General features: G+C 47.9%; 1 protein-coding gene across 3 annotated transcripts in view; it reads left to right on the forward strand.

Annotated features, from left to right (window-relative positions):
- LOC146789869 (uncharacterized) overlaps positions 1-25,782 on the forward strand; it is a 575,088-nt gene that overhangs the window by 128,949 nt on the left and 420,357 nt on the right. For all 3 annotated transcript variants that reach the window (XM_085632224.1, XM_085632225.1, XM_085632226.1), the window contains one exon: positions 7,583-8,998. In XM_085632224.1, coding sequence (XP_085488350.1) covers positions 7,583-8,998 — 1,416 coding nt within the window. The remainder of the gene's footprint in view (positions 1-7,582; positions 8,999-25,782) is intronic.

Below are 25,782 nucleotides of genomic sequence, written 5' to 3' on the forward strand. Positions count from 1 at the left end.
GCCCAGTCTCACCCTTTCCAGCACTTCAAATAGATATGGCCATTCTATGGAGTCAAATGCCATTGAGGCATCCAGGGAGAGCACTGCTGCATCCTCCTCAATGTAGTTCCTCCGGGCCATCACATTATGTAGGCGTCTTATATTGAGAGCGTCTCACGAGTCTTTGACTTGTTTGTTGAGTGTGCTGTGATTGTGTGAGTGGGTAGTGGGGCGTCACCCCACCGCCCCAATGGCCGCACCGCTACTGAGTTGGTGTACAGTTATGCTGTGTGCGCCAGGTCCAATTACTAGCCCCCCAGAATGCTGCCCTTGGCAGGCGCTGGCTGGAGGGGAGTTAAACTGACAGCCGTATCCTTTGCCCAGGCCAGGCTTTAAAGGGTCTGACGTAGACTTAATCCAGCTCCCCAAAAAATAAGGGAACATATGAAAGACCACATCGTAAGACCCAACCCCCTTACACCCTTTTCAAATGTCTAAACTCAACTTTACCCTTCTGCTGTAAGAATACACAACTAACTTTCGCAGTAAAAGTCCTCATAACATTCCCACTTCTCCCTAGCAATACTCGCCCCTAACCGATGATGTTTGCATATTGCTGTATCACACATTCCCACCAGCAGGCAGTGCTGTACAGATGCCCTTCTACCCCTGCAGTGCTCTCAGGATTCCTGCTTCTAGACCATGTTTTTTTGCCCCTTTTAATTCTGATACTTGTATAGTATAACCGGATCAAAAACACTGCAAGTCCCAGAATGCAAAGAAAATAATCTGATTTGATGAGCTACTCGTGCATAGAAATGGGAAACTTGACAGATCTGCACCACACATTACCCCCCCCCCACCCCCACCAAGTACCTGCTGGTATCCAGCATCGATGCCCATGCAGCCCAGTAAATTGCAGCCAGCACCTCTCGCCTCAGTACCTCATGCCTTACAGAGAGCCACCCAGACCACATGTATTATGGGAAACATTTGTATCTTTCCCACATCAGTACTCCCTACCACACAAAGGACTCCCATTCCATTACCTGCTGCCATGTGCACCGAGACCGTCATTACAGTACCATGTTCCTGACTCACACCCAGCATGTGTGTAATAAAAGATCTTTCCACCTGGAGGATTGTAGTAAGATGTTTATTGGCAGAACCAGATCAAGAGTACAGCACCAACTATCGCTCTCCCAGCTCCGCTTCCTCTCGCCCCCTGGAATGAGTGATCATCATCCGATGCATCACTCCATTCTATGACATCCCTATCATTCTGGATTGTAGATCACAACAATGTGCTTACTCATAGCAATGGTACTGTCGTCCCAGTATCTGCCGCCATCATTTGTGTTCATACACTGCCGTACCTGCAGCCATACAGGTACTCTCCCACCCCAGGTACCTGCTTGTATAGAGACGTGATACCAGTCACCACAATACCTTCTGCCTTACAGATGATCTCACGAAAGTACTCGGTCCCACAAACATGTACAATCCCAACTCTGTACCTGCTGCTATACAGAGTCCACCTCACCATCAGTACTTACCGCTATACAGAAATGCTAGCACATTGCAGCAGAGATATCTACCCGTTTGTAATATCATGCAATATCCACTTCCATCCAGTAATTTCTGTTGTACTGATACTATCCACCCCAGGACCTGCTGCCACTCTCAGATGCTCTCACCCAGTACATACCGCTACATGGAAATACCTGACACAGAAGTACCTACTGGCAAAGATGTCCCCCACACATTACCCACCGATATTAGCTGAAAAACAGATACACTCTGCTTACCACTCCGGTAGATGTTTCCTAATGCTTGGGGGGGGAGACTCACTCGCTCACTCGCTCACTCGCTCACTCGCTCACTCGCTCACTCGCTCACTCGCTCACTCGCTCACTCGCTCACTCACTCACTCACTCTCTCACTCTCTCACTCACTCACTCACTCTCATATTCACTTTCTGAGAGATATGTGCACATCCTGTAGGTGATGGGTTTGAAGACTGAAAGGGACAACTTGGCTTTCGATTCTTCTGAGTTCAATAAACTTGAGTGCAGTGGACCTTGCAAGGGGTAGGAATGTGCTCTACAAATGCCAAACACTATAATAGAAAACAATAAGCTGAGGGTCATTGAGATGGTGTTGGGATGAGAATGCCCTAGGCATGGTAATCTGGGTGTGACCCTACTGCATCTACAACTGGTATACTTACCTTTTGCTGGAACAATTGACATGCTAGTAAAGTGTGTGTACTGAGGCTTTTGCCTGTCCATGGTGAATCCAAAGTCCTGCTCCTGGAGCAGCCCACAAAGCTTACTCTCTATAATGACATAGGACTACTGTACATGTCCTGGAATGTTGTCATGAAGCGTGTTGACAGAATACTCATTTTTGTGGATTAATTGTACTGAACAATTTTCCAGGTTCAGGAGGCAAACTGTGCCTATTGGCCCTACTTATATACATTTTTTAAGATATGACAGTAGACCCTTGAGCTGACATCCCATGTGCATTCTGAGTGCATCCATGTAAGGTACGGACGGTAGCAAGACTGTGTTGTGGTGACAGTATGATTGCTTGAACCAGCTGGATCCATTTTGGATTGCCCCTGGTTTGACATGGCACAAGGTGGAGAATGAGATACACCTTCCCCAAACAGTGGAAGTCTATTTCTTGCCTTCCTGGAGCTGAGTGGAGATGAGTTAGCACCCTTTGTTATTAAGGGTAAGGAAGTTTCTAGGCAGGGCCTACCCGTTTCTCTTTTCTTGATGGCTACTTCAAGAAGGCAGATAACACCTAGGCGCAGAGTCTTCACTCTTCATCGTGGATATGTTTTGGGCACCGCAGCTTGAAGCCATCATCATCACTGCATACTGTTTAAGCCATCACCTTGCACAGGAACTGGATCTGCACGGCAGCTTGAAAATGAACATCGAAAAGGAACCACCTTAAGAATGAACATCCTTGTCTGGAAAATGAGTATAAAGGTGGGATTTGAAACCACCCCATCCCATTTGTTTCCATTTACAAGTTCCTCTTGGCCAAGAAAGGCAAAGCTCTGCAGAGTACTCAAAGAGTGACTTTAATCCAGGGCTGGTACCTGACAGCCACTCTCCCAGATGTAAGGGGGCATCAACTGAAGACTGCACAACTTGCTGGAGAGCTGTGGATCTGCCTTGGAGTCTGCCTTATTAGAGTGGGAAGAGGGAGGCTGGCCTTGCAGGAGGAGAGACTGCCCAGAAGGAGAAGCCCTGTGTGGAGCACATAGAAGAACCGTCTTGTATTGGGAGTGTAGCCTCCATCTTGTACTGAGAGCAGACTTGTACTGGGCGCGTCCCTGTACTGACCCAAGCTATGAAGGGTCTCCCAACCTCCATGTGTGATTCCTGTTACAAATTGTGATCAGCACCAACAATCCCCAAGTGACCGCATGCCATCTGGGATTGTTGCAGCCTGAACAGAAGGACTTGTTCTGCCTCTGCCTCGACGTGCTGACAACATTGCTCTAGTGGGGGACAGCCCCAACGGGCTGGGGGCGGCAACTGCTAACGCCTACTGCGCTGTTCATTCCCAGCAGCAATATCCTAGAGACTGACTGCTGCCTGCCAGCAATCCTGTGCCGCTTATGAGGACAGGTAACGCGAAGCCTGAAAGACTGAGCGATAGTATCTTGCACTCCAACGGGTAAGGCTGCACATTAGGGAGATTAATGGCGGCCAGTGTGAGCCATTTTGCTTAAGATCCGAAAAAGTGGCCTATAAGCTGCCAAGCACGATAGTTCCTTGCGCAACTGAATAATGAACTTGCACCGCTGCCTGATTCTTGCCCAGGATCTTTTATAGCTGCCCAATCATTATTGATATTGTGGGCACCATAGGAGCTGTATTAAGCCTCTTTTAGAGCAAGTGATAATTGTGGTATTTGACTGGAGTCCCATAGAGGAGTTTCTGCAACCATGTGGGTAAGCCTTTATTACCGTGTAGAGTATTACATTTTGCTGTGATATTAAATCGCTTCTTTTTTTTACTAAGACGAGCCCAGGACTGGACAATAAGATAATGCATCCATTGTTTGGATTCTGAGTCTCTGCAACTCTTACTATCTCTGCGAGAAGCCTTTGACTGCTCGCCCTTGATACCCTGAGAGTCATGTGTGCAGAGAGGGTACTTGGCCCAGTTTCCACCGCCTCACTGGGATGGACCCTAGCACCCAGCAGGCGAAGGACCCCACCAACACGGTTGTGCCAGTAGCCCCTGCAAGCCCGAATGTATGTCCTTACTTCGCAAACCATTAGTTCACATGTTTTTATTACGAGGTTTTTACTTAGTAAATGGCCTTACTTCGCAAGTTTTACTTTGCATGCTTTTAAAACGCAACTGCTTAGAAATTAACTAAAAATGCTTTTACACTGCATTAAATTACTGCGCATACCACTACAACGTTTATTGACACTACCCAAACCCTCTAACACTACACTACTCTACACTACTCAAACACCACTACACTACTTTAAACACGACCCCCCAGTCTGGACCCTACACTCTAACACTACCCTGCACAACCCCCCCAACACTACCCTAAACCCTAAAACACTACCCTACACTACACAAACACCACACCACTACCCTAAACCACTACCCCCTGCATGACCTTTCCCTTCCCCCACTCCTGTCCCTACACTCAAACCCTACCCTGCACGTCCACCAACGAAACTACCCTAAACCCTAGAACTCTACCCTACACAAACTCCACAGCACTACACTAAACCCTAAATCACTACCCCCTGTAAGTCCCTCCGCCTACCCCCAGTCCGCTCCCTATACTCAAACACTACCCTGCACGCCCCCTACACTTCCCTAAACCACTACCCTACTCAAACACCACAACACTGCCATAAACACTAAAACACTACCCCCTCCACATCCCTCCCCGACCCCCAGTCCTGTCCCTACTCCCAAACCCTACCCTTCACGACCCCGAACCTACCCTAAACCCAAATACACTACTCTACACTACACAAACACAACCCTACAACCTAAAAAACTACCCCCTGCGCAACCCTAAAAACTACACAGCCCCACTTACCTCGTGGCCCCTCTCTTCTCAGTAAAGCGTGGTTCCTCTATTCTCCTTTCTTATGCGTCGTCCGCGCTACACGTCCTTGTTTGGAAACAGAAGCAGCTTTTTTTCCAAACAACGATGTGGGTAGCCAGCCATTACAACGCATGCGTTCTAACAATGCTTGCAATGTAACAACTTGCGTAGTAATGGTACGCGTTGTTACATCGCAAGCATAGTAACGCTTGCGTAGTAATGGTATGCGGACTAAAAGCCGCGTACAAAGGGTTGATTACCGCGTGCCCTGTTGCCCCCCCCCCACCCCCCACCCCAGATGGGATCTGACAGATCAGTGACACTTTTTATTTACAGTGATACTAATAGGAAAAAGATTCATTATGAAAACACATATTACTAACATTAAATGTTAAAATAACGTGGGAATTGGATTATTTTTGTCTTTTCTATGGTGTCTTGGCTAATGGTTCCAGTACGGCTTTCATATTGGTACTGAAAAATGTATTCTGTGATGTATTCTCCAGACCAGGGCGGTAGCACCCTATGAGATAGGGGAGACCTTCTTTTAGATCTGCGATAGGCATTCTCTCTGACACACCCAAGCCTCAACAGGCCTGGACTCAAAACAAAGTCTGCCCATCAGACCAAAAGAACACTGCTTTTTTGTCCCACTTGAAACTGACTTTTGAACGGGACAAGTGCAGCTACCCCTGAGCTCGAAGTCCTCCAGGTGAAAGCAGACTCCTAACCACCCAGTCACCACACACAGCAGGCGCAGTCAGTCTCGTGTACCCCCTATAGTGCCCACCCTCACTGGCATGTGGTGTCTCCAGCTCAAATGGAACCATCAATATTCAATTTACATTCAAAAGAAGCCTAAACCTTGGATATCCATGGTCGCCACGTGTTAACCAAGGATCTACATCGCTTCCAATGACTATAAAAACAGGATACTTTTCAAGCAGGCACAAGGTTTACGTGTTGACTGGCTTGTCGGGTGTTTTGCATGCAGGATTGCACAGTCTTGCACAGCATTGCTCAACTCAATGAATTCCAACATGTCTGGGGCGGGGAGGGGGAGGCATTAGAGAGACAGAATTAAAAAGATGCCCAGTAGGAGAATTCGTTCAATCTATAAAAAACCAGGAAGAAATGGAAAATTCCAATTATTTTCCTTTTATACATTCTAACTGGAACCGAAAGAGTTAAATCAGCCTGTACCTTTTGCTAACACCCAACTCAATAGATAGACTACAGACAACACGGGATCATAGAGCAATATTCACAAAATATAGAACATGTTTTATTCCATAATTTCGGAACAACCACAATCGTCCATACATTGATCCCAAAATAAAATACCAAGGAAAAATCAATTACCCACCGTACATTTGTAATCTGCAACAAGTTGTAAAGGAAGGACATGGTAATCTCGTGAAATTAAAATATTGAACAGCCCCAGCATAAATAACCAGATTATGATTGAACAGAACAAATATTAAAGTCATTTCAGTCCTTTACAAGTCATGGTATGTTCACCTTGCCAGTAATTACTAGTTGCCTACATCAGGACGTGGATATTCCCAATGTACAGATAATAACGTGATTAAAAGAACCAAGAGTATATAATCACAATTTTACAAAACAATCCAGTCAACTAAATCACATAGTTGGACACATTGACTCACAATAATACAATCAGCCCAAAAGGCACAAATGAATAAAAGAAGATAGTATTAATAGAAAGTTCTGAGGAAAATTGAAATGTAGCACACAACATAGGGCCTGAACCAAAAAGTAGACAGACACTGGCCAACTGTCAACTAATCCTGGTACTTACTGCGGAATCAAGTGATAACGCTGCAGAATCAAGTGATAGCGCTTCGGACAACTACACCAGAGATATGATTTGCTTTCTAGAAAAGAGCCCAAACTTAGAAAAACATTGGGTTGATTAATAATATTTCCACGTGGTTCGGACCATGTCACATTGTATATCAATCGCAGAAAAAAGCTAAATGAATGTAATCCATGCAAACTGTGATGTTTAAACAGCATTTTTGTGTATCCACAAATAAACTAAAATGTGATCTGCTGCAAAGTTTCATGCAAAGCCGGGCAATATGTTTTGAAGCCGGGAATGTATCCCGTGAAGCTATGTAAATGGCTATGTAAGTTTGGCAAGTATGGTGCTGGGCAAGTGTGACGAAATGTGCACATGAGCTGGTCAAGTGTTGCTTGTAAATGGTCGAGTTTTGTGAGGAGCAAGCCAAATGTTGGGCAGCGCTTTGTTTGGGCCTTTCATAGAGCCAATCAAGTGTCAATTCGAAGAAAGAGGAGCAAGAATAGTAGGGCAGGAATAAAAAGCATGCAGACATAGCCAAGTAGACCGAGAACCAAGAGAATATAGTGGGAGTGGGGATGGTGTTTCTCTCTCACCTGCTTTCTGTTGAGTGGCTTAAAAGTGTTCTCCTTTGGTAATGACTCCCATATTTCTTTCTTTCCGCAGCTCTGAAGAGGTCTTTTGACATGGAGGACGTGGATGACCTACCGGCGTTTTCACCCTCCTCCCCACTGAGCTCTCCCTTCAGCCCCACCTCCCCGGGAATGGTCATTCGAAGCAATGGTGATAGTCGAATATCTCCAGGGCCGCACCTGCCCCTCTACCAATCTCACATCCGTATCGGTTCCAACCCCAGCCACATCCCTGCCCAGAAGAGCCGCATCGGCAGCAGCCTATCCTTCAACAGAGGCACCATTCAGACGGCAAAGAGCAACGGGAATGCCCATGCTAGCCTAACACGTGTTTCATCATTCCAGACCCGCCTGCAGCCAAATGGATTCTCTTCGTCTGGACCAGGTAGTGACAGCGAGAGCCTCCACAGCTCCACCTCCAGCCTGGAATGGCAGCCTGTCAGTAAGATGGTCACCCCCCAGCGTCCATCCCAGCTGCCCGTGGGAATGTACGAACCAGGCATCAGAATTGCCCGGATATCCAGTCCCGTCATGAAAAAATTCTCTTCCTCCCATGGGAGTGTTTTTCGCTCGGAGGTGGAGCGGCCAGCAGTACGGCCTGCAGCACGTGATGCCGTTAACCATAGTTCCTTGCCTTCCTTGGACCTCCACATTGCAGAGGATCAGGGACATGATCTAATACCATCCCCAAACGATGCTTATCCTTCTCCAACAGGTTGGGGCTCCCCATCACAGGGCTCTGCACCAATATTCAGCAAGCCCATCAGCAGAGAGCCATCTTTCTCTTCCTCATCATCCTCTTCCTCTTCACCACCTCATGGAAATGGGCGACAGGATCAGGCCACTCCTCCACCATTTGTCAGACCAGCGTATCCACAGCCCGCCAGGATACCAAGATTTCCTATCAGTTTGGACGGATTCTTGGTGAAGCCCGCAGAATGCCAAAACTTGGTCTCTGAGGTACATGTGACCCCCAAACCATTACCAAGAACCCAACTGAAGGTCGGGCCCCATGTGAATTCAGGCCCACTGAATCCTTCATCTACAACCCATGAATCTCCAGCAGGAACCCCAAGGGACATTTTTGCTACTAGTGATATGGTAAGAATTCCAGACACCCTTCCTCTTAGCTTGAGCCTGACTCCACCACTGTCCCCTCCGGAAGAACGCCGGTTTCACCAAGGATCATCAGCTCAGGTGATCCAGACGTCACCTCCTGCCACATTTTCTGGACTTACACCACTGCTGCCCAAACCTGCCATTGTGGAACCTGCTTCAAAAGTCAGCCTGCAGTCTATGATGGAACGGGCCCGATCCTTTTCCCGGGCTGATCAGGCTTCTCCTACTACAGTCTTGAGAACCCAGGATACATGGCATGGCGGCAAGATGTCTGCATCCACGGAGGAATCTGGGAACAGTAGCCGACTGATCGAAAACAAGCCGGATGAAGGTAAGGATCCTACTGTTTAATGTATGAAGTAGCATAGCACATTAGAATCTTTCTGTTCCTATAATAGGCATATTTATACATAAGAATAGTAAGACTGAACATTCAGGTAATGCTGGAAGGATAAAGATGCAACAGTGTTTGTTAAAAAGTGAATACGACTAGATCCATACATAAGTGGGGAGACTGTGATCAAATGTAATCATTTAGCCCGTTGGAGCCAGCCAAGTAACTACTGCGCGCCCAGACTGGGTCAACTTTTGTTGATACATACTGTTCATGAGCCTATTTGTCAATTTAACATGCATCAAAACCATCTGTATGTACTTTTTGTATGTTTATTACTTAGAACCAATTATACTTAGTTGCAGTAAAATACGTTTTGCAATATCACAATTTTTAAGTATAAAAAATTGACACATGCATTTCTCAAACAGTTCAGTGTTAACCTATGATGGAAAAACAATGTTGTAATTTCACAAGGAAGTACACAACTTAAAATTCCAGTCTTCGGTTTCTAGGACCAACACTTGGCAAGGGTCAGGTAAATGTAGAGACTGCACCACCAACAGCATTGGGGTGGCCGGGTGCAGAGGTCAAATTCGGTCACTGGGGCCCAATGTTAGTCACTGTAGACGGTTGCAGGTAAGTAAAATCGGAGTTTGGGGTCAATCTTTGGGCTTTAGGACCAGCAAAGGTTGCAGGCTCTGACCAGGAGTCTGAGGGAAGGGAACCAGTGGCTCTGGAGGTAAGCTGGGGTGCTGAAGAACTCGGAGACAATGTCTGACGAGCTCCCAAAGGCCGGTAGGCTGCGGGTGCAGTAGTGTCTTTGGACGTCGGATAAGTCTTACCGTAGCCGGTTGCTGTCGGGGGACCCTTCATGTTCAGGCTGCAGGCGTGGTAGTGGAGTCCAGGATAGGTCACTCTGGGGTGGATTCAATCTCAGGACCACTGGGGAACCTTCTTAGGACCGGTGGGCCACTTCAACTCGGGTCAGAGGCGTCCGGTGCAGAGGTAGGTCCGGGGGTCTGGTTGGGCGGTTCAGCAGGGCACTGGAGCTCTTCTTGTGGGGTTCTTTGTTGACAGGGCCACTGCCTTCAGGAGTTCTTGGTCTTTAGGGAAGGCAGGCAGTCCTCCCAGGGTTGTGGAGGTCACTGGGCCTGCTGGACGAGTCGCTTATTGGCGCAGGTTTCTTCGAGGACTGCAGACAGGCCGGTTGGGCTGGGGCTAAGTCAGTTGTCGTCTTGAGGCTTCACTGCTGGCACTGCTCTTCCGTCCTTCTTCTTTAGGTTACCAGAGTACTGAGGATCAAGTTTCAGGGGTGCCCCTAAATACACAATTTAGGGGTGTTGCAGGTAATGGCGGGTAGTAGCCAATGGGCTACTTACCTTAAGGGTCACTACAACCTTTGTATGTCCACTCCCTTTGGGGAGGGGGCATACCCCTAATCCTATTGGCTAAAATCCTCACAACCAATATAGAGAATTTTCAAAGGAGGGTATCACTTCAGCTCATGACACCTTAGGGGTGGTCCTAGCTGAGAGGGGACACACCTTTCCTGCTTACTAATTTTCCTGCCGACCTTGCTGGCAAAAGTGGAGCTTGGTCAGGGGGCAGGCATATTCACTAGCTGGAGAGGCCCCGGCTTGCATAACAAAGGTTCGGAATCCTTTGAGGTTCACTGCCCTTGAACGCTGTTCCTGCTTTGGGGTAGGTCTGAAGCACCTCCACCCAGAGCATGCTTTTGTTTCTGACCCACAAGAGCACAAGGCTTCCATGTTAGGTGGGGTCAGAAACACTCTGGAAATGGCAGGCTGGTGCAGACCAGTCAGATACACACTATTGGTTAGGTAGGTTTGGGTGGTGCCCTGAGTGCATTTAATAATGAACTCAACACTGGCATCAGTGTGGGCTCATTAATCTGAGAAGTTTGATACCAAACATCTTGGGATTCAGGGAAGCCATCACAGAGCTTTGGAACTGGTATTGACAAGCTCCCGGCCCATGTACTCGTTATGGCTTCACTAAGCACCTATAATGCCTATAGGGGTATATCTGCTCATGCAGTTATTCCCTCATCAGAGGTATAGTGCACCCTGCCTTAGGGCTCTAGGTCTTGCTGTAGGTGTGACATACCTATGCCGCTGGCAGGCCTGGCACACAGGGATGTGTGCAAGGTCGACTCTTTACTTTGACTTGCACCACAACACGCAGGCTGCAGTGGCAGTGTGCATATGTTTTGTGAGGGGTCTCTGAGGGTGGCATAATACACGCTGCTTCCCTTAGAGACCCTCTCTTGTCACAAGGCCCTTGGGGTACCACTGGTACCTTTTACAAGGGACTTAAATGTGGGCCAGAGTTGTGCGAGTTGTGGAAACAAAGATACAGTTTTGGGAAAGAACACAGGCACTGGGAACCTGGTTAGTACATTCAGTCAAAGTTGCATTCATAGTGTGGCAAAAAGTGTGGGGTAGCCATACCAAAGTGAGCACTTTCATACAGTGAGGAAAAATAAACTGATAATGGATTCTCTTCATTACCATTTTATTTTGTATCTCTTGGGGCATTTCAGTGGGGCGAAGCTCCTCCATTTTAACGAAGGAGCCGCCCCTGAGTGGACCCCTTCAGAAGTCTTCCTTCATTTCACCTTCTAGCCTATCAGACAGCACCAGGGGTATGCGGAGAGGGCACACATGAATGCCTATCGATTGCTAAATCAGATCACCCGCACAAAAAAAGATTGCTGACATCAGCTGTGGAAGAATACACTCAACAAGTCAAAAACAAAGGAGAAAACTGAATGCACCAGGGTAGGAAATAACCTAAGAACAGGAAGAAAAGCCATACATTCAGGAGCAGGGAATTGAAATAGATAAAGAAGCCATCCAGACCCAGACAACACTCAAAATATATGTTAAACTATTGGTTGCAATGCTGTATGTGACAGGTGGCTAAAGCTGTCAGCAGTGAGACTGCAAATAATGTTTGCGCAGTAGCCAAAGGTGAGAAACTGTGTGCACTCACCTCACTCAAGTGCGTGCATCAGCACACCACTGACAATATTGCTTAGTAAATCTTTTGTTGTTGTTTTTGAAATGTGCTTTAAGTAGAGCGTACTGCTGTGCGAGGTATGGCTTTAACTACAGGGACAAGATAGAATCTGTTGCACTGCCCTCTTCTCTATGGGTTCAACAAACAAAAATAAAGAAAGCTTACTTTTGGATGGGAGTATGGGGGAAGGGTGGAGATGACTCTACTACTCACCTGACCTTCCTATCAATTCCATGATGGGATCAGTGCATGCGCAACCAAGTTCTCGATAATCGGGCCATCTTCATGAAGGATCACTGCATTTCTTCAGACAAGGACCTTCATTTCCCCAAATGTTGCTCTTTCCAGCAACATACAAGGGTTATGCAACCCTGAGGCCGTTCTGTAACCTTTACAATATGCCTTGTCTATAGGTTGCTAGACAACCATGTGCGGCAACAGCGGAGCATGGAGAACACCTTTGGTTAGATTTAGTTCTTTGGGAAACAGCACAGATTAGCACAGAGAAGACCTCAAGGCAACTTCCAGATATTGAGGTGACCCTAAAGAAATCTATGCTGTTGATTTTCTGTGGGTGACAGGGGCTCCTCTCAGCCTGGCTGTCTACTTCCACCTAATTGCAACAGTCATACTACTCTGCCATCAATCATGTAACCAATCCAAGCACCACACTGCGTTCAATACTTATGTATACTCCATGTTGGAAGCCCAACCACCTATCGATCAGTAGCTTCCGGTCAACCCTGCCGAACATCCTGAACACCCACTCTATACGGATAACACCTTCTATGTGGCATTTCCCTATACAGTGACACTAGAGTGACCTCCCAGCTCTGTAGAATCTTCTAGAACTCCTTTTGTGAAGGAGGCTACACTTTGATCACTCCAGGATCCCAGACAGAAGGGGTGTGGAAGCATCAGAGAGCACTAGAGGGTCCAGTTCTGATGCATTGGCAGTACTCCACAATAAGTTGTCTAAAGAACACACGTGGGCATTCATGTGAATCACAGTTTGTGACGTTTATGGTGTGGGCAGTCGTCTTTCAGTGGTCGTCCATTAACATGGATGCCTGTTAAGGCTGCCTGTGGCCACACATGGCTTTCCATGGCCATTTGTTGCCTTCTTTGGCCATTCATAGTCACTGTACAGTAGGATGACACACTCTTTTCTCTAGTTTAGTGCCCCCTCAGCTCATCTAATTCCTGGCTCCTCCATGTCCAGGTGTATGGGCAGACACTCAAGTGTTGATGCCCTCAGTCTGGCACTCACACATCTGTATATTCACAAAACAAGCAGAAGGTTCCCAGCATGCACTTTTGTATTTATGTAGGTGTTTTGTAAAGATAGTTATCTTGTACAGAAAGATAAGCACGAAAAGAATAAAACAGTTTATGTGGAACTGCTCACTTTTTTACCTACGCTCATGCGTTCTACGGCATATCTACAAATGTTGTAATTGCAGAAGACTGCCTTGGACTCTCTCTGGGCTCTAAACACTTCGTGCCAGTTATGTGCCCACAGCGTGCATTATTGGCGCCTAGCTCTGGTTTCCTCTAGTGATTGGCCACGGTGGATACAAAACCTTGCAACTGTGATTTACTATGAGTGTCATTGCAGACTGGAAGGTGACTGGAAGCTTGTTTTGTTGTGGTGCCATTGAAGCTACCCTGAGCAAGGCATGTATGCACAGTATTCATTGGTTACTAAATCATTTTTTTATGACTTCTAATAATTTTAGGATAAACAACCAATTTGGTTATGTTCTTTGCAGCAGTGGAAAGTAACTCCTTTTAGATTACTCGAATCCTAACCTGAAGTGTGATACGCTGGTGCAAATTTTACAGATGCCGTAAATCATACAGCTAACGCTTATTGTACACTTTTATCACTTGATTCTCTGTAATAGACGGCTGCGTGTGCCATGAGATGATGTATGGTAGCCTATCGGTCTGTTGTTACAATGAAGATATTTGAAATAAGTGTAAAACAAGTGTAACCTGGACTTTCTAAAAGAAGTCAGCATTTTTACCTTCTATTTTTTCTTTCCAATCTAGCTGGATTTGGGTAGAGGGTATTGATTGCGGATTGGATAGGGCTGATATATATTTTTGAACGCATACTTCCATTATATTTAGTAACATCTAGGATATAGCCAGTCTCTTGAATGTTTATCCTTATCTGGACTTCGTAGAGGACTCCACGAAGATGCTGTTAACACTGGGATCTAGTGCTGCCACGCTCAATTGAGGAATTTCGGTCCTGAGTGAAGACAAGTTTGCCTATCAGTTAAGTAGGGCAGCCTGTCTAGAAGTAGCACGAATAAGGCCCTACAATAGACGCAAAGGATTCGGCACCAAGGAGCGAAATACCTGGAGCAGTGACCGTTTGTTACAACTGAGAAGACATTGGAAGATGTTGCTTAAAATGAGCTATGTTGGCTGAACGATACGTGAACTGTGAGATTTTGTGGGATGTTGGCCAACTCTGGAGTTTGGAGCGCAATGCTAAAAAGTGGAATCTCAAATGGTTTGAAGCATGTGCTTGAACATGTTCGTCTATCACTTCTAAATGCTGCACAAAAAATCTACTTCAAGAACTCCTTACAGTGAAAAAATACTTCAGGTATTTTTAACGTGGCGGGTCAGCCGGTACGGCGTACAGAATTAAATCACTGTGAGGAAAACCTGTCCTAAGAAAGAACAGTACAAGAGTGGTGTTGTAGGTGGTAGTTTGTGGTGGTGTGGGAGTAGGGTATAGTTAGTGTAGTATGGTTTTGGGGTGTAGAATGTAGAGTAGGTGACGGTTTATGGCCTAGGTGATGATGTGGGCTATAGATACTAGATTATGGGCAGTATCTGTTGTTTTAGAGGAAGTGTCGGGTTTAGGGTATTGGTGGTAAACGATGTTGGTTATTGGTGTTCCTGTCAGTAATATATGTTGGTGGCAGTGTGGGATCTAGGTAGTCACATAGGGTGTGAGAGGAGGGTTAGATGGTGGTGTAAAATGTATAGTGTAGGAGTAGGTCGAAGGTGGCTGTGTCGATAAAAGGAGTTGGTGTGGGTGTAGTGTGTCAGTGATGTTGTGGTGTTATGAGGCAAAACCAAAATGCCCTCCTTACCAAACTAAAAAGAGGAGGAAAGAACACAAATTGGCAGTTTTAACAACTTAATACATTCGGTATCAAATCACTAAGTCATCTAATAGTATCCAACCCCTCTTTTGGCACATTAAATCCACCATTGTGAGCTATAGAACAAATTCATTTCTACCCTCTCACACCATTGAGAGAAGCACCTCAGTATTTTCTGACAAAACATTTTCCATTAGAGATAAGTTCACCTTCCTACACAGCCAGATGATAGCTGATAGTTATCCGCTATCATAAGGAAACTCCAATTGACCATTTACTCCCCCGAGCTTCAATTTGCTAACGTTGAGAGAAAATTATCTTGTCTTTGAATCTTCATGTTGTAGCTTGATAGATGCTTTTCTCTCCCAAGGTAAATTCCCTTTTAAAGTTTGGTCTAATCTCACTCCTCCCTAAAAAGCCTAGGCTAAATCAAACCTGATGAGTGTAAGTACTGACAAGTTTCAAATTTACCCTTGCTATGGTAAGCTCTGGAGGGAAGTGTAAGCAATCTTCTTTTTTGTGTGGTCACCCCTGATTTTTCGCCTTTTGCTGGAGCCTGTGTTTTTGATGGCTTTAGAACTCTGTGCACGTTACTCCCGCTAACCCGAAGTAAAGTACCTGTTCTTCCCCTTTAAACATCATTGCATTGGCATATTGTACTTGCCTATGGATCCCTAGTATATGGTACAAAGTGCTTCCAGGTCCTGGAAGTTAAATCCCACTTGTGAACTGCAGCACCTATCGTGACATCCATTACAGTGGTAATGCAAACAGATTTGGGCATATCATTGTAGCCTGATGGTAGCAGTGTAAATACTGCAATTTGACCTGTCAAAATATACCCTTTTAACAGACCAAAGGCTCCTTTTTTAAATATTAATAAATCATCCCTATTTAGGCCTTGTAGCCCACAAGGCAGGGTGTTTTAAACCCACCATGTAGAAATGTAATGTTAACATGCCATTACAGTGGCTAGCACTTCAAAGCTATTCTTACTAGTAAGGCTGGCTGGACCATTGTGGGAAGCATTTTGTTGTTGTACATGAGTAACAAGAGTGGTGATCTGATCCTGTTGTGGTCTGCAACGCTCAATTTACCAGATCCTGGGTCCCAACACTGAAGTGTGATGAAGAAAAGTTTAGTGAGAGAGAACCTACACAGTTCATCCACATTAGTTGACTGTTGTGCGATACTCTGAAGCCCCCCCCCCCCTCCCCCTTTGCAGTTTTTGGTGACTACGAAGCCTTCAGTCCACATCCTGTGCTGGATACCTCAATTAAGACAGACACTCTTTGAATCTTGCATTCATTTTGGTTAAAAGAGAACAGGGAATACTAATATCCACATGTATCGTCAGCATTATCACTCACCCATGTTGTTTTTGTACCGAAAGAATTGATAATGTTCTATAGTGTTCCATCTTGAGGCCGGTGTGAGGTACGACAAAAGACAAACAGATGAGGGACGGAATGTAGAGCAAATCAAACATTCACCCCCAGTCAATAGTTGTGGGTTTCTGGGTTAAATCCATCATTCTTTTTCTCACCATGCCACCCCAGTTTAGACCCAGCCAGATGCGACTCAGCCTTGACCCTGTGCCTCATGGAAACAGTCTAGGCCGAACTGCCAAGCCAAGTCCTCCCTGGCCCGGAAACAAGCATCCTGGGACCGGTTTTGGGGCATCACCCCATATCAGCCAGGCTAGCTTGAATCCAGTGACACAGTGAGCCTGGGACCCACGTCTGGGCAAACTGGAATGGCATGGGAGCAACAAAACCGATGGATTTTGCCAGATTTTGTGTACTGGGGTTAATGTTTCCCATTGTGCAGCATTCTGTCATCAATTCTTCTTTTTGCATTTGTCAACCGAGTGGTAGAGGTATTCCTAGATGTGGGTCCCATGCTCTCCATGCTATTGGAGGCAAGCTAGCCTGGCTGATGAAGGGTGATGCCCTGAAACCGGTCCTAGGATGCTTGTTTCCAGTCCACAGAGGACCTGGTCTGGCAGTTCGGGCTGGACTGTTCCCATGGGGAACAAGGTCAAGACTGATTTGCAAATGGCTGGGTCTGAACTAGAAGGGCATGGGGAGCAAAAAAACGATGGATATAGGCCCAGATCTCGGTACTGAGGTGAATGTTTGACATTGTGCAACATTCTGCCCATCAATTGTTCTTTTTGGGTGTGAGGTACGACTGCAGAACCTGTAGGGTTGGACTATATTAAAGTCATCCAAGGTGTCCACCTTCACGTGGCAGACGTATTTGTGCATTGGGTGCATGAATGTCCTCTATGATATTATGCGACTTGGTTTAAGTGAGTTGATGGCAGCTGCTTGAAAGTGTAGGCATGTCCCGTGAGTTTTCCATGTTTGCGCGTTGACCTGATTTCATTGTTCTAGAGGTCCAACCCTGGGATAGTTTAGGGTAGATGGTGAGGAAAATCTCTGCCTGTTCCTGGTTCGAAAGGTGACTCGGGCAGCATGGAGCGGAGAGGTAGAAGCAAAGGTTTCTGGGGCTGTACATGTGTGGGTGTAGAGAGTGGGGAAGAGGTGGATGCTGTTTGTTGTGGAGCGTGGTGGTGTTGCTGGTGAAAGGATGTCATTGTAGGGGGAGGTGTAGGCAGCAGATAATCTAGGTGTAGAGCATAGAATGTGCAGTGATAGGGAAAAGAAAGCACACTCTCTTAAGTCAATGTTTTTTTTTCTTTTAATGATAACTGATTTCCATCGAGTATTCACCATGTGTTAACAGTAGATAAATCAAGCCTCATAACAAAAAAAAAAACACAACACAAATCATACTCCGTCACCATTTATTAAACAACATCAGACTCAACGGGGATACGCCATCGACCAGAGGAAGTACCACAGCCCAAACTTTATTTGAAAGACATGCCCATGTTCTGCGGAATTACTAAATCGGAGCCCAAGGGCCCCGTCCTCGAAGACCTAGTGCTGTGCCCCGTTCTCGAAGACCTAGTGCTGTGTAACTGTTGATGCATCCCGCACTGGGTAGCCTCCGTTGTACAAACTTTACATAACCTTGTATTTTCATGGCTAGACGTTTGAATGCCACGCTCCGCCTTCCGCACCTCATGAATTGCGTATGTCCACATAGGCGTAAAGTGTTTATCTAGCACTAAAATCATGTCCAGATAGCGATGCATTGTGCCTTGTAGATTTTACAATTTCTCGCCACAATAGGCCGCAATCTCCAGTCACCCGCGGCGTCGAGCAAAGGCCTGTGGGACGGGCTTTTAGCCCACGCAGCCTTCTTGGCTAATGTGTAGGAATCTCTCAGGCTGGAGTTTCCGCAGACTACAGGTAGAAACATGAAGGTAAATGCATATTCTGCTGAAACCTAACAGTATATTTCTGAACTTTGTTTCCGAAGAGAAAATGCGTGATAAGAGCCGCTTACAGCACCAGGCTTTGGGCAGGATTCCGGCGTTTTCTCTGGCGTCGACGCCGCCCTGGGATCCCCTCCCTGCTCTCTCTACCTGGCCGGGAGGGGCGGGCTCCGAGAGACAAGGCCCGATTGTTCGCGAGGGTCTCTGAGGGGGAGGGGGCGGCGGCTCCCCCAGTCTGTTTTCACTTTGGGCTGCGTGAGCAGGCTCCAACCCGCCTGTCACCGGGAGACTCCAGGCGCCGACGAGCGCCAGCAGAAGAGCCGAGCTGATATCTCACGACGCCTTAGTACCAACGAGGGGCACCCGGCTCGGCAATAGAGCAGTCGAAAAAGGGGCATTTCGTTCAAACGAGGAAATCGTGGTACATTTTAATCCCACCCTCGGGGGCGGCTGGTACTCTTTGGAAGTGGGGGGCGAGTAAAGTGCCCTACCAATTCCCAAAAAACAAAATAAAGCACGTTTTCCCGCCCCAAAAAATAAATAAAATACCCCTCCCTCCAAAAGCATAAAATAATACCCCTCCCACCAAAAGTTGAAAAAACACAATTAGAATAACATTTTAAATAAATAAAATAAAAGGTACTTATTCATGGCTGCACGCCCCCCTTGGTGTTGCACTTGTGAAGCTGCTTTGGAAGTTGAGCTTCCCTAGCCAATCCAGACGCTGCTCTCCTGCTGTAAACCAGCACGAGAACAGCGCTAGTATTGGATGGAGCGGGTTGGCTAGACGCTCCTTCAGGCCCTGGTGGCCTGTGCTTGGTTTCCACACAACTGTCTAGACAGCTGGGTGGAGAGCTTCAAAGTGCACATGTCACTGTGGCTGGCTCAAGACAGTCGGCCAAAGTAACACACGCATTTTGGAGGATCCATCCAGCCACGGGCAGCAGAGGACACTTCATGCATGTCTCTAGGCTCGGCTGGCTGTTGCAGTGCGCACATTATAAAAATAAAATGGCAATCATTGCCATTTTATGTTTTCTAGCGTGGCTCGCAGCGGGCTGGGGGGTGGGGGGGCGACGCCTCCGCCTCTACCCGCCCTTGTGAAGAAACCACAGCTGGAAGCTGCTACAGCGGGACTTCTTATTGGGCCGTTCCAACATTACTTCAGTGAGTATTGTTTTTGTTAGTCTTAGGGCCTGCTGAAAACTTTGACAGGGCTCACTCACTAGATGTGGGTTTCACATAGTGAGTGCAGGTCTCAATGTTTGCAGACCTTTTTATTGAGGGTTTCACTGAGTAGCTAGGGGTTTCTTGTGTTGAGAAAGGGCCTCCCTCATTTGATGTATATTTCGCTTATAGAGAAACTGTCACAGATTGAATAAGGCTCTCACATGATTACCTGTTAATGCATTGGACAAGGGTTTCCCTCAAAGAGGGGCTTATTGGGAAGTTTGTCGTTTGCTGGGTGCGGGCCTCACACACTGACGAAGGACCTTGCCTATTGGATCAGTGCCTCCATGCTTGAGTTTGGTTCTAATTAATTGCGTGCAAGTTCACTCATTGAGTGAGATCCTCAGTCACAGCTTGTGGGTCTCAGTCATCTGGTACAGTCTCCTTCATTTTGGAAACAGTCTCTCTTATTGGGTGAAGGTCTCACTTAATTTAGTGCCTCTTTGACGTTGGCCCTTCAGGTACACAGAGTGCTCCTTAGAGTCAAGGGTTCAATTTCCAGACAAACACCACAAAACGGATACCCTGCCTTACCCGTGCCCACCCGTTCCATGAAAACTGACCCTTACCACTTTGATGTCATTTGTCATCAGGACTCTCTCTACCAGTAACCCCCATCAGAGTATAACCTGTGCTTGCAGTGTTCTCGGATCAGCCCTGCACTGCTTTACCTGCATTACACTCTAGAATATATGCATGCATTTGGGCTGTAAAATCTGACCTCCAATCGGTCCGCATTAGTTCAGTATTGGTCGGTGAGGAGAAGTGAACCATTTTGGGGGTGTTTGTGGCCACGGGGCGTCAGTATGGCAGCCATATGTAAATGAATACAGTCTGTCTTGCTTCAGTAATTCCGGTTGAAATCGCCGAGTCCTTCGACCAACCATCTTTTCAAAATGCAACCGCGTTGGAAACTCGACACAACACCACTGTTGCCCACACCCAGTGATTTAAATAGGCAGGCACTGTCCGGCACCGAGTACCTGCACTTCGTTAGTGTGAAAGGGAGAGAACATGCACTTCTCAACACTATTTCAATGTTGCGACACGTTTAATGAGAGCTCACCGGCACTTCTCAGGAGCAAGCAGGTAGAGTACAGTGAGTACCAGCGCTTCTATCTTTCCATTTACAGCACTGCAACACCGAGCCTGCACAATATTACTTGCATTACACGCGCGTTTACCTGCTTGATTTTCAGTGGCTGACGTGTGTCACGTGTACAGTGGCATCTGAAAGGACTTGCAGAACACTCAGCCCGCTTTGGGTGTCCACAGTTTTACACACACTGAGCTTTTCAGTCGTGCACAACACGGACGGCTCAAACAAGGGGACGGAAAGGGGACGGAGCTCCGCTGGGCAGCTCTTTATGTTCCCCCTCGGGGGCTGATTCTGCTTAGAGATGTAGGCCTGTGTCTGACTGACCCGACTGACTGACTTCTGACCCGCTTGCAGGCCAGGTCGCCCCCCTGCCGCCACTCAGCTCCTCCTGATTGACGCCTCGCCGCTGCCTCCCAGCGCGAGTTCACGGCCGCTGTGACCGCTGCCTCTGCTCATAGTCGCATGTAAAAGTTGATTGGCCGCCCTGAAACGCACCCACGGACCCTTCTCCTGCCACACCTGCAACTTCACATGCGACAGAACCACCATAACCCCAAGGAATGGACCCAACCACCTCCGCTGCATACTCCTCAACACCCGCTCCGCACGCAAACACGCTGTCGAGCTCTGGGACCTGCTTGACACCACCGCCCCAGATGTTGCCTTCCTGACCGAGACCTGGTGGAATGACTCCTTGGCACCCAATGTCGCCATAGCCATCCCCGACGGCTACAAGATCTCCTGCAGAGACCGCACCAACGGGATGGGAGGAGGAATAGCCATCGTTCACAAGTCCACCCTCCTGGTCCACACCCTCGCAGACGACTCCCACAACTCCGCCGAACACCTTCACTTCCGGATCCACACCGACCCCAACACCACCCTCAGAGGAACACTCATCTACAGACCTCCTGGACCCCTTCAGCAACTCAGTCACCGACCTCGCCAGCACCCACGCACTCGCCTCCACGGACTACATCCTCCTCGGGGACCTGAACTTCCACCTCGAGAACAACAATGACGTCAACTCCAGCGCCCTGATCGCCAACCTCGGCCTCCGACAACTCGTCACCGAACCCACCCACGCCGCCGGCCACACGCTCGACCCTGTCTTCTCCACAAGCACCCACGTCGCCTTCAAGCACACCACCGAACTCCACTGGACTGACCACCGATGCATCCACTTCACCTTCAAGAAACTAACCACGCACCACCACACCCAACAACTGCCTCGACGCTGCTGGAGCAAAGTCACCGAAGACCAACTAACCTCCACCCTCACCCAGAACCCACCCACTGACCCCATCGACACAGACTCCGCCACCCGAAATTTCAGACAGTGGCTCGACGACTGCGCCAACACCCTCGCTCCGATCAAGAAACCCTCCACCAACCACCACAGCAAGAAAGCCACCTGGTTCAACGAAGTACTCCAGATCTCCAAACGGGCATGCCGGAAACTGGAGAAGAAATGGCTCCACGACCGCACACCAGACAGCCTTGCAGCCCACAAAGGACGCCATCCGCAGATATCACCACCTCATCAGGACAGCCAAGAGATCGTCCTTCAAAACCCGACTGGAGAACAACGCACACGACAGTAAAGAACTTTTCAACATAGTGAAGGATCTCTCCAATTCCAGCGCCAACACCAACGACATCCCGCCCTCACAGGATCTGTGCGACTCACTGGCCACCTTTTTCCATCGCATGATCGCCGACATCCACGACAGCTTCAACTCCTCACCCACCCCGACCACATCAGACCACTCCCCGAACGCCACCTGCACCAACAAGCTGTCCTCCTGGACACACGTCAACGATGAAGAGACATGCAGGATCATGAACTCCATCCACTCAGGATCTCCATCAGACCCCTGCCCACACCACGTTTTCAACAAAGCTGACACAACCATCGTGCCCCAGCTGCAAAAGATCATCAACATCTCCTTCGACACTGCGACATTCCCGGAAAACTGGAAGCACACCGAAATAAACTCCCTCCTCAAGAAGCCCAAGGCGGACCCCAAAGACCTCAAGAACTTCCGGCCCATCTCCCTGCTCCCCTTCCCAGTGACGGTCATCGAGAAAATCGCCAACATGCAGCTGACCCACCACCTCGAGGACAACAGCATCCTAGACCCATCCCAGTCCGGATTCAGACGCAACCACAGCACTGAGACTGCCCTTATCGCCGCCACAGACGACATCAGGCGCCAGTTAGACAACGGCGAAACCTCAGCCCTCAATCCTCCTGGACCTATCAGCTGCGTTTGACACGGGTCTGCCACCGCACACTAAGAACACGCCTCCAAGAAGCCGGAATCCAGAAGAAGGCCCTGGACTGGACCACGTCCTTACTCTCCGGCAGAACCCAGAGAGTCCGTCTCCCGCCCTTCCGATCTGAAGCCACCGACATCATCTGCGGCGTACCCCAGGGCTCATCCCTCAGCCCGACCTTGTTCAATGTCTACATGGCCCCCCTCGCACAAGTGGCCCGCCAGCACAACCTGAACATCATCTCCTATGCCGACGACACCCAGCTCATCCTCTCCCTCACCAAGGACCTGCACACCGCCAAAACCAACCTCCACGAGGGAATGAAGGCTGTCGCCGAGTGGATGAGGAGCAGCCGTCTGAAACTGAACTCGGACAAGACGGAAGTCCTCATCCTAGGTCCCGCCCCCTCTGCTTGGGACGACTCCTGGTGGCCGACCGCACTGGGAGCAGCCCCAACCCTGACGGACCACGCACGCAACTTGAGATTCATCCTCCACTCCTCCCTCTCCATGTCAAAGCAGGTCAACACCATCTCCTCCTCCTGCTACAACACCCTCCGAATGCTCCGCAGAATCTACAAGTGGATCCCGACCGAAACAAGAAGAACAGTGACCCAGGCCCTCGTCAGCAGTAGGCTGGACTATGGCAACGCACTCTACGCAGGTATCCCGGCCAAACACCTACAACGACTACAACGCATCCAGAACGCCTCAGCCTGACTGATTCTCAACGTCCCCCGCCGCAGCCACATCTCTTCCCACCTAAGAAACCTGCACTGGCTCCCCGTCAACAAGAGGATCACCTTCAAGCTCCTCACCCACGCACACAAAGCACTCCACAACACCGGACCAGCCTACCTGAACAACAGACTCAACTTTCATATCCCTGCCCGAAAGCTCCGCTCCGCCAGCCTCGCCCTTGCCGCCGTCCCGCGCATCCAACAAATGACCTCCGGCGGCAGATCCTTCTCCTACCTCGCCGCCAAGACCTGGAACACCCTCCCATCTACGGCAGACCCAAGACCTGCTCATCTTCAGAAGGATCCTCAAGACCTGGCTATTCAAGTAGTAGCAGCACCCCCCCCCCCCTCAGCGCCTTGAGACCCTCACGGGTAAGTAGCGCACTTTACAAATTCTTGATTGATTGATTGAAGCTTTGTGTGATCTAATACAATTCCCTCTTTCTCTCGCTACCTCATTCTGCCTTCTATGAATAAAGAGCGCCTAGAAGCGTTCTTGGGCAGTGCTCTATACAGTGTTAATCCACCACTGAAGAGTATCCGATTCAATCAGTCAATCAATTAAAACTTTATTTGGCCACATAATGGCCATAAAAGTACATGTTACATTTTTTTTTAAAAAGACATTGATGATGTAAGTTAAAATTGAGAAAGTTATAGAGACACAAAGGGCAGACATTTTCTAATGGCCCAAATCATGAATGTAAGCCCACCATATTATTTCGTTTATGGATCGCCCTTGACAGAAAACATGCAACCCCATAACAAACGAAGGGGGAAGAAAGCATTTGTAGGTAGGTCAGTGCTGGCCTAACTTGTGCAAAATAGCAATCTTTAAAAAGTGGTAGAATATATTTAACTCTCAGTTCAATATAAAAGCCACAGAAGAACATAAAGTGCAATATATCTTGTTCGGAGGAGTTGTCACATGCGCATGGTTGCAGAGAGCCTAACTTTGAGAAGCCTTTAGGTACAGTTAGGAGCCAGTGAGTACAACAAAATCTAAACCTAGATAAAATAAAGCGGTGGTGCAGGTTATTTACAAAAGACCAAAATGGTTGACTTAAAATGCCAGGACTTAAAATCATAAAATATCTACACGAAGGTTTCATAAGTTCTTTTGTTTCTCTATCTAATTGCCTCCTAGTGAGAAATAGAGTTTTTAAATTTTTCACAGTTTCAGGTTGCAGCTTCCTAGTATCCGATTCAAATCGGTGTACCAACCTATGACAAGCAGCTGTTGATATCATCGCCTTTGGGAGGAGAGGTCAAAAGTTCAGGAAAAGGGGTCAGAATCAACCCTCCAACGTTTACCTCTCTCCTGGTCTGTTCACTTGTGATCTATAGAAAGAGGACAGTCCTTTCTCTGTTTTGCCAGTCAGACAAAACATTAAAGCGATCCTGTATCCACGAGACCTCCCTGCTCCACTGTCTGCTTTATCCCCCCCTCCCCGGAGCTGCAAGTAGGGTGGGCTGGAAGGAGTCAGCTCACAGGTGGTACTCCTTTGAGGCGCTTAGAGCTCCTCACTGAATCTGTGTGATCCTGGACATCTGCCTAGTTTCGCCTATGGTAGTTTCAATCAATCATTTTATCAACCTAGGTGTCTGAGACTCAGTCTTGTGACTGGTTTTTCTACATGAGACCCGCTGTCCATTGCTGGGCCTACCTTCTGTGGTGCACGAGGATATCGCCTACCTTCTGTGGCGCTCGAGGATGGTTGGGCTGCCTAAAGAAAATGTCAGAACTGTGTAACTGCTGTCTGATGTGACGCCCTACTGCAAGATGCCTGAGCCTCCATGGTACGTATCACCTTGAGGCATAGCTCTGCTGTCTTAGGCCAGGGCCTTGAGGTCTGTGTAATTGTGTGTGTGTGTGGTGGGGAAGGTCTGGGGGTAGATTCAGTGCAA

Source organism: Triturus cristatus, chromosome 10, assembly GCF_964204655.1.
Source record: "Triturus cristatus chromosome 10, aTriCri1.1, whole genome shotgun sequence".
Taxonomy (NCBI): Eukaryota; Metazoa; Chordata; class Amphibia; order Caudata; family Salamandridae; genus Triturus; species Triturus cristatus.